The 7,546-nt window shown below is 37.7% G+C and overlaps 2 protein-coding genes across 4 annotated transcripts; one reads left to right on the top strand and one right to left on the bottom strand.

The window, feature by feature from the left end:
• Window positions 1–370: 370 nt before the first annotated feature.
• On the bottom strand, window positions 371–4,010 carry get1 (guided entry of tail-anchored proteins factor 1). 2 transcript variants are annotated; one of them, XM_019111397.1, is made up of 5 exons: window positions 3,975–4,010; window positions 2,763–2,928; window positions 1,250–1,317; window positions 1,035–1,149; window positions 371–909 (listed from the first exon to the last, which is right to left on the bottom strand). In XM_019111397.1, exons 1-5 carry the CDS (start codon window positions 3,993–3,995, stop codon window positions 836–838), a joined length of 444 nt encoding a protein of 147 aa, XP_018966942.1. In that variant the 5' UTR covers window positions 3,996–4,010; the 3' UTR covers window positions 371–835. The 2 variants fall into 2 exon arrangements, with proteins under 2 accessions (XP_018966942.1, XP_018966940.1); XM_019111395.2 differs by lacking the exon at window positions 3,975–4,010 and adding an exon at window positions 3,587–3,930.
• Window positions 4,011–4,110: 100 nt separating this feature from the next.
• si:ch73-281n10.2 (Non-histone chromosomal protein HMG-14A-like) lies at window positions 4,111–7,222 on the top strand. 2 transcript variants are annotated; one of them, XM_019111404.2, is made up of 6 exons: window positions 4,111–4,305; window positions 5,525–5,551; window positions 5,660–5,689; window positions 5,776–5,817; window positions 5,896–6,027; window positions 6,201–7,222. In XM_019111404.2, exons 1-6 carry the CDS (start codon window positions 4,288–4,290, stop codon window positions 6,243–6,245), a joined length of 294 nt encoding a protein of 97 aa, XP_018966949.1. In that variant the 5' UTR covers window positions 4,111–4,287; the 3' UTR covers window positions 6,246–7,222. The 2 variants fall into 2 exon arrangements, with proteins under 2 accessions (XP_018966949.1, XP_018966948.1); XM_019111403.2 differs by having other exon boundaries at window positions 4,119–4,305; window positions 5,525–5,689.
• The last annotated feature ends 324 nt before the right edge of the window (window positions 7,223–7,546 follow it).

Raw genomic sequence — 7,546 nt, 5'->3', positions numbered from 1 at the left:
AAAGCACAGAAGTAAATAAATAAAGGTTGAAAAAATAAGAAAAATGTGTTTTTCTGTCCTGACCTTCAACCGATTGAGATGTGTCATAACTTAAAGACATCTGTGCCATCATAACAGCCAATAAATAGTGATTAACTGAAACAGATTGATGGGGAGGGATGGTACAAAACTGGTCCAGAAAACCTTTTTTGGAAGGTTTGCTGTTAAAGGAGCATCTACAAGTTATTGAATTCAAGACACTTACTTCCTCCAGCCTGCACTGTGAATTATTACGCAATATTCAATGAAAATGTAGAAAAAGAAAATGCATTTGTTGGTGTGTTAAAAGTTTGAGATTAAATCAGACCAAATCAATACAGAAGTCCAGACATTTTCAAAGGGTTCACAAACGTATACTTATGTTTATTAATGCATGGACATTTTTCTTTGACAAACAAAAATCAATAAAAACATTTGTAACACTGACAAAAAAAATAAAAATACAATTATGGTACAAGCAATTAATAGACAAAATCTTCGGCTTTGCTTGTACGTACAGCATACACATACAAAAAAAATTGTCAGGAATGTTTACATGTCAGCATTTACCAACTAAATGCAAATAAAACCTTTAAATGTATTAAACAAGAATTTGTAAACATTGAAAGCTAAAATAATTTTACTATAGACTTAAACCACTGAACGGAATGGTGAACGGCATTTAAAAGAATAGACCAATCAGTTTGGACCATTCATGAACAAAATGCAGAAAACTGTGTTTTTAGCAAGAGAATTGAAACAAACCTGTACAAAAAATTCAGTGACCGCTTATTCATGTAGATGTAGCACTGTTAGATTAACTGACAGCATGTAGAATGATGGCCACTACCTTGTTGCAGACAACTAGCCAGCATGTGATCCCAACACCACCTGAGATGAAGCAACAAAAACAAAAAGACAGCATGTAAATCATGTATTTAAGATTTGTTTTTAATCAATTTATCCCATCATCCAAAAGTGGCCCTCAAATACCACCACTGGTGACTTGGACATACCTGCAATTCCAGAAGGAAAGGCTACGAGTCTCTCCAGTGGAGCAATCCATTTACTGGGCACCACTGTGACCGGCTCTGCGTAATACTTTAATATGAGCGAGATCATGAGGGCCGCCTACAAACAAATGAACAAATGATACATACAGACTGACGCATGAATCATACATCAATCATATCAATACACAAATTAAAAATGTTCCTCAATCCGCACTCACCTGAAGAATGTAAAATACAATATTTACAATCCATTTCATTTTTGCCTGCTGTGCGGTTCTTGATTTGACTGTAAAAACAAAACAAAAAGACAGACAGACGTAAGAATATAACAAAAAATTTCTGTCTAGTCTTGATTTCTTTAAAACAGGCCCTGCAGAGATTAGCTCAAAACCTGTACCAGTAATTTTCTAGTAGCTCTGAAGAACTTTATAATCTTGCTCAGGTGTTTGTTTAATGATGGAGCTAAACTCTGCAGGGCAGTGACACACCAGGGCCAGATTTGAGGAAAATCATTTATTCCTGTAGAGCTACCTTCCAGCAGATTTCAGTTCCAACCCTGCTCCAACACAGCGGTCTGTTATTATCAAGTGCTCCTGAAGATCTTCCTCAGCTGCTTCAGGTGTGTTTGATCAGGGCTGGAGCTGAACTCTGCAGAAAGGTCGCACTCCAGGAACCAAGACTGGACACGCCTGATGTACATGTACAACGAGATTAGAGATAATAAAGACAAGAGCATGATTTTCACATTTTCATAATTGACGGAATGTAAATTTTCTTTGGTTCCTTAGTGCACAAGAGTATAAACTACATTTCGGGTAAGGTTTTAACCTTTTGGAAGTCAACAGTGTGAACCACTCCATGTTTATTATAGTCAGATTCAACTGACAGATCACTCATGGATCAAAATCATTCTAGACTATGGATGCCATATCTAATATAAAACTCTTTAAGGGTTAGTTCACCCAAAAATGAAAATCCTGTCATCTTTTACTCTCCCTCGTGTCACTCCAAACCCATAAACACTTCTCTGATCACTATTAAATTGCAGAAACATTATTTTTACGTGATCCTGTCTGGAAACGGTATGTTGTGTGAAAAGTGTTATACAGATAAATGTGAAACGGACTGCATTGAAACCACTCGATTACTGATATGGATTATTTTTACAGTTTTAATGGATGGACAGAAATCTCTCATTCGTGTTTCTAAAAGATGAACCAAAGTCTTATGTGTTTGGAACGACATGAGGGTGAGTAAATGATGACAGAATTTTCATTTTTGGGTGAACCATCCCTTTAACAAGTTATATCTATGCTATCCTCCAATAACATGAAGGACAGCAACAGGCAGCAGCCAAGCCATTTGTGTTCCTTCCTGAACGCTGAAGCCGTTATCTGAAACCCACCTGCCATTTTCCACACTTGGCCCGAGACTGCAAGGTGAAGAAACTTTTGCTTTCTCATTTGTTCTCGCCCCACCATAAAGTGTACAAAGGCAATTTACATGCTTCCAGTGAGGTGTGCTGGTGACTGTAAATATCTTAACACTTTGCTTCTTGTTTCCAACAGAGCTATATTACTCATGTTGTTTGCTATACAATCTGGCTGCTTTGTGGGCTTCTTTCTGTATTGTGCTGGTTAGAAAGCAATAGCTCATCGCTTCATCTGCAATCTGGCCGCACATGCTTGCAGTGCACATACCCCTATAAGAAAAGCACATGATTATTTTTACCAAGTGTCTTCAGTTGATCGGTCATCTTGTTGATCTTGCGTTCCAGTCTAGCGTATCTGGCAAACTCGTCCATCATGCTGATGGTGGACAGCTCCATCTTCATGCTCTGGATCTCCGTCCTCATCTCCATCTCCTGATCAGCATCCTTCTGCAAGATCTTTGACAGCTATGAGAACAAACACACAAGATCTTTCATTCTAAATTGCATTACTTTTCACTCAAAGCTTTTACACTGACTATTACCAGAATCGAAGGGTGATACACTAACAAAGACCTAGGAAGGCAAAGCATTACATTTGTTGAATAAAATCTGGGTTGCAAGTGCACACGTTTCTCCAATGCATCCATAGTAAGCATTCTCTGAATGTATAATAACAACAATAATCCAGACATTAAACTAATCAGACATTTGCACGTTTTGGAAAAGGAGCTATGACAAAACTTTGGTCATATAAGATGGTGCAAGTATGTTGGAGTACCGTGAAATGTTGTTAAATATATATAAATAAATAATAATTCAGTATCACAGCACCATGGTACTGTCATATAAAACCATTAAAAGAACTGCAGTGTTTTTGTCGGTTTATCAAAATATCCCCAGCCCACATCAAACGCATTTCTGAATGAGTCTGACTTAGTTAAAACTAGACATGTTGGTAGATTAACAGAGCAGCTTTTGTTTGCTGGATCTGCGAGAAGCTCCTGTAGGGGTAGACATGCTGTGTCACGGAGCTTTTATGGCGTCACATTACTAATAATGTACGTTTGAAATCATATATGTATGTGCTTAAGCGTCCCTAAAACTCTTCTGAGTCAGTACTTACAAATGACGAAATAGACGGCAGCAGTGTTTTGACGAGGTTGCACAGAAACACAGAGCTTAGTACAAGGAACCAGTTAAACCCGACAGCCATTTTCTCTTGATCAGCCTGATCCTCCCCCAATAATACAAACACACTAGCGCTGCTTTTTAACCGGTCCCTCGCGCTAAATGTTTAACTTGTGCTTATATCATCTAAAATAACAGTGACAGTCAAATATCCGAGAGGAAAATGTTTATAAGATATAAAGTTTTTTTATTTTTTATTAAGCGGCGTATCTTTTTAAATACATTCAAATAATCTAAAAATATAACCAATGCGAATAACACTAAATATATTTGCATGCTTAACAGGAACAACAAACGCAGAAAGTGGCGCCTAAAGTACATACAAGCAAATCTGTGATTGACATCTCAGACTATCCACACGGGTTCTTTGCTTTGGTTTGAAATGTGGTTGCCAAGACGTTTCAGCCAATCACCGCTGAGAGGGGGCGGAGCGTAGCTCGCATCAGGTTAGTGCTATAATGAAAAGAATATAGAAAGGGGAGATCCAATCCGGTTTCAGCTAGTTTCTGTTCCGATAGAACATTAACGCTTGCTTCGGGGTTTCCTAGACCTGGTTTTTACACTTTACTTATCAGTGCGTAAGCTGTTTTAATTTATTTCCTTTTTGTTGTGAAAGCATACAAGCTTTAAGCAGCCATGCCTAAAAGGAGCAAAGTAAGTAGAAAAATATTGGATATTTTATTCTCTTTTAAAGTGTGGTTTTAAAAGCGTGCGATAATTAAATATGCACGTCCTTAGGACGCTTTATGTAAAGTTATGTGAGTGTTGACTGCATCGGTGCGTGTCTTAATTCGTAATCTAGGGCATGTGAGTCCGTGTTGTGAATCTGGCGCCTTTTTACTTGAGAGCTGTGCGATATTCCGTTGCCTGTGTGCGGATATTTAAATAACGGAGCATTCTCGGCTTTACTTTTACACTGAAATCGTGTATAGAATAAGAAAAGTAGTTTTCAGACAAAGGGGTGTAACCTCGTAACGTTTGGTCATGTTATTTCTCACGGAGAAGAAGAAGCGTGTCCTGCGAATGTTTTGCTTTTAACCGCGGTGTTTTAATACCCGTGTGACCAAATACACACGAATCAGGCGAAGCTGCAAGTTTAAACACACTGTGGGGTTTTTCTAAGACCCTCGTGTAGCTGTAAATACATGTGTAGTTATGCACGACTCCATATGGTCCTCGAGTGGGACACATAACGTTACACACTATAGTCTCGAGTGTCATGGCTGCCTCCGCACTAAACACATCCGAAGCCTTATATCCAGGTGAAATTGTTATCTCAGCAGTTTTATATCATAATTCGGTTTCGCCTGCGTATCCCGCCTTAATTTCTCACTTGACCTTTGAAACGGGCTTTGTAGAGTGGTTTAAGAAAGTTTTCACCGACTTTATTTGCGGATTAACGGTATTAACCTCCCGTTTTCACTTTTCTGTTTTATTTTCGATGCAACCCGAGTTTATGTTAACAATGTTGGGCGGAACGTGTCGATGTTTAATGTATTTGCTCGTCGAAAGTGAATGAATTCTGTCTGAGGAGGCGGAGCTACTGTTCCCCTCCTCCATGTCAACTACTGAGGGACGGAAATTTTTCGGTAACATCGTTACCAACGACATCGCTGTGCGAAGCTAATGTAAATAAATGCACCATCATTAATTGCACTATTTTGTCATTTTATTTTTATTTATTTATTTATTTTTTTTCGCGACAAAATTAACTTCGAGTTGCATTTATAACGGGACCCATAGTCTCCCCTCCCCCATGTTCACTTTTTGATTACATAATTGCCTATAACTTGGAGGGGGTGTGGGGTACAACACCTCCCCTTATACTTGATCTATGTACACATACTAACAGCTTCTGTTTCCTCTGGTACAGGCTAACAATGACACTGAAGCAGCCGGGGTAAGTTTGAATCAATTGTTGTCACGCAACACGTGTTTGCATGTAATTGTGATACTTATTGCTTGTTTTGTTGCCTTCCCATCTTCTCCTCCTCATATAAACAAACAGCCCAAGAGACGGTCTGAGAGACTTCAGGGTGTAAGTTGGATTTGTCGGTACTTCTGAAGTCATATGCAAACCCCATTAACTTTTCATAGCTTACGCTTACTTCTGTTTTATTACAGAAACCCCAAACGCCAAAGTCTGAGCCCAAGCCAAAAGTGAAGGTAAACCGATTATCAATATAAGATAATAAATGTTATGGGAAGTGGCTTAACCGTGTATTTTTCTGAAATGTTTCACAGAAGGCACCTGCAAAGGGCAAGAAGGCCAAGGAGGTAGAAAAGGCCAAACCAGAGGAGAAGAAAGAAGACGCAAAGCCAGAGACGGAGTCTGAGGAGGAAACTCCTGTGGAGAACGGAGAGGCCAAAGCTGAGGTAGCAAGTCATTTTATAATGGTTAGAATAATGAATCTAAGCAGGTCCTCTTTAATAGACATTGCCCCCGTATCATTGTAGTCCAGAGTGCTAGAGAAAATAAGTGTCAGTTAGGGATGTATCTGTGGCTGTGTCAGTTAAAACATTTATTTATTGGTTTTGTTTTGTTACAGGGGGACAATGGAGAAGCAGGAGGCGAGGAGGAAAAGGCTGACTAGAAAGAGGGAGCTGCTAAATAAGACGAAAACATTTCACAAGAGCTCCCATACCTCTTTTCTTGTACAATACAGAGGAATATTTTTACTGACTATTTTCTAAAAAGCAGGTTTTTTAGTAGTTCAATATTAGAAGCTCATTTTATAGACAACGATCAAGAGAAAAGCCTTAGAAGAGGGATTCCATGGTCTCCCCACTCCAGTTTTTCCTGAAGAAGAAAAGCAGTCATGAAACAACTAATGACTTCCTCTTATTATTATTATTATTTGATTATTTTTTTTCTGACTCTGTTTTGTTTTTTAAAAGGGAGGGGAGTGGAACAGGTTGCGACATATAATGTAATGTGATCATGCCATTTTTAAAGATTAAAAAAAAATTTTTTCTTAAGTCTTTCAATTGAAACTGGGAGAGTTTGCCTGAGACACTAACATTCCATAGACAATATGAGGGATACCTGTACGTATGCTCTGTTTTATTGTTTCTGGGGGGTTGGGGATTGATTGTAAGCTGTATTCTATGAATTGAAACCTCTTTATTCAAACTGTTTTATGAATCAACAGCTTTGATTAATGATCCTGCTCACTAGTACTGGAACACTCATCGGATGTGAGATTTACATTGACTTTTGTCTTTGTGTGGTGATAGCATTGTTTTATAGCTGCTGTGAAAAGGTTTTCATAATTTCTATATGCAGTATGTGATGGTACTTTAAGAGGATGAAAAATGGAATTGTGTGTGTTAGCAATGCTAATAACAGCTGTTACAGTGTTAAACATGCAGGTCATAGCTGACCTTATGAAAATGACTGTAATTTCATTCATGTGAACATGCCAGCAGTAGCTATATCACTCAAGGTTTTAGGTTAAAAGTACACATGTACAGTTTCTTTTTGGTTTTTCAAATTTTTTTTTTTTTTATGTAGCTTTATCTGTAATGATTGGTATGACATACCAATAAAATGGTTGTTATTCCACCTTGATATTTTGTCGTTCTGTTTGCTTTCTATGAATAAAAAGAAAAGTAGATAAAACATACAATTCAGAATAAAAGCAATAGCTAGAAAATGAATGCGTCATTCATTGACAATGGCAATGAATAAAATCAATGTGTTTGATGTAATTACTGATATTGCATTATTTTGCCGTATTCTAGTTTTGTGTAACATTGGTTAGAAAACGTGTGTATGTTATTCAAAAGTTTAGGATCAGAAAGATTTTTAAAGAAGCTCATCACTGCTGCATTTATTTGATCAAAAATATAGAAAAAACTGCAATATTGTGAAATTGCAATTTAAAATTGATAT

Source organism: Cyprinus carpio, chromosome B15 (genome assembly GCF_018340385.1).
Source record: "Cyprinus carpio isolate SPL01 chromosome B15, ASM1834038v1, whole genome shotgun sequence".
Lineage (NCBI taxonomy): Eukaryota > Metazoa > Chordata > Actinopteri > Cypriniformes > Cyprinidae > Cyprinus > Cyprinus carpio.
This window is presented reverse-complemented; position numbering and strand designations above follow the sequence as displayed.

What these genes read in the sequence shown, in the direction of transcription:
- get1 (XM_019111395.2), bottom strand. Translation starts at nt 3,676, where the DNA reads ATGGCTGTCGGGTTTAACTGGTTCCTTGTACTAAGCTCTGTGTTTCTG. An exon ending in TTGTATTTTACATTCTTCAG is followed by an intron (nt 1,150 to 1,249) that starts GTGAGTGCGGAT and finishes ATTTGTTTGTAG; the next exon opens with GCGGCCCTCATGATCTCGCT. An exon ending in CTTTCCTTCTGGAATTGCAG is followed by an intron (nt 910 to 1,034) that starts GTATGTCCAAGT and finishes GCTTCATCTCAG; the next exon opens with GTGGTGTTGGGATCACATGC.
- si:ch73-281n10.2 (XM_019111403.2), top strand. An exon ending in AGCCCAAGCCAAAAGTGAAG is followed by an intron (nt 5,818 to 5,895) that starts GTAAACCGATTA and finishes AATGTTTCACAG; the next exon opens with AAGGCACCTGCAAAGGGCAA. An exon ending in ACGGAGAGGCCAAAGCTGAG is followed by an intron (nt 6,028 to 6,200) that starts GTAGCAAGTCAT and finishes GTTTTGTTACAG; the next exon opens with GGGGACAATGGAGAAGCAGG.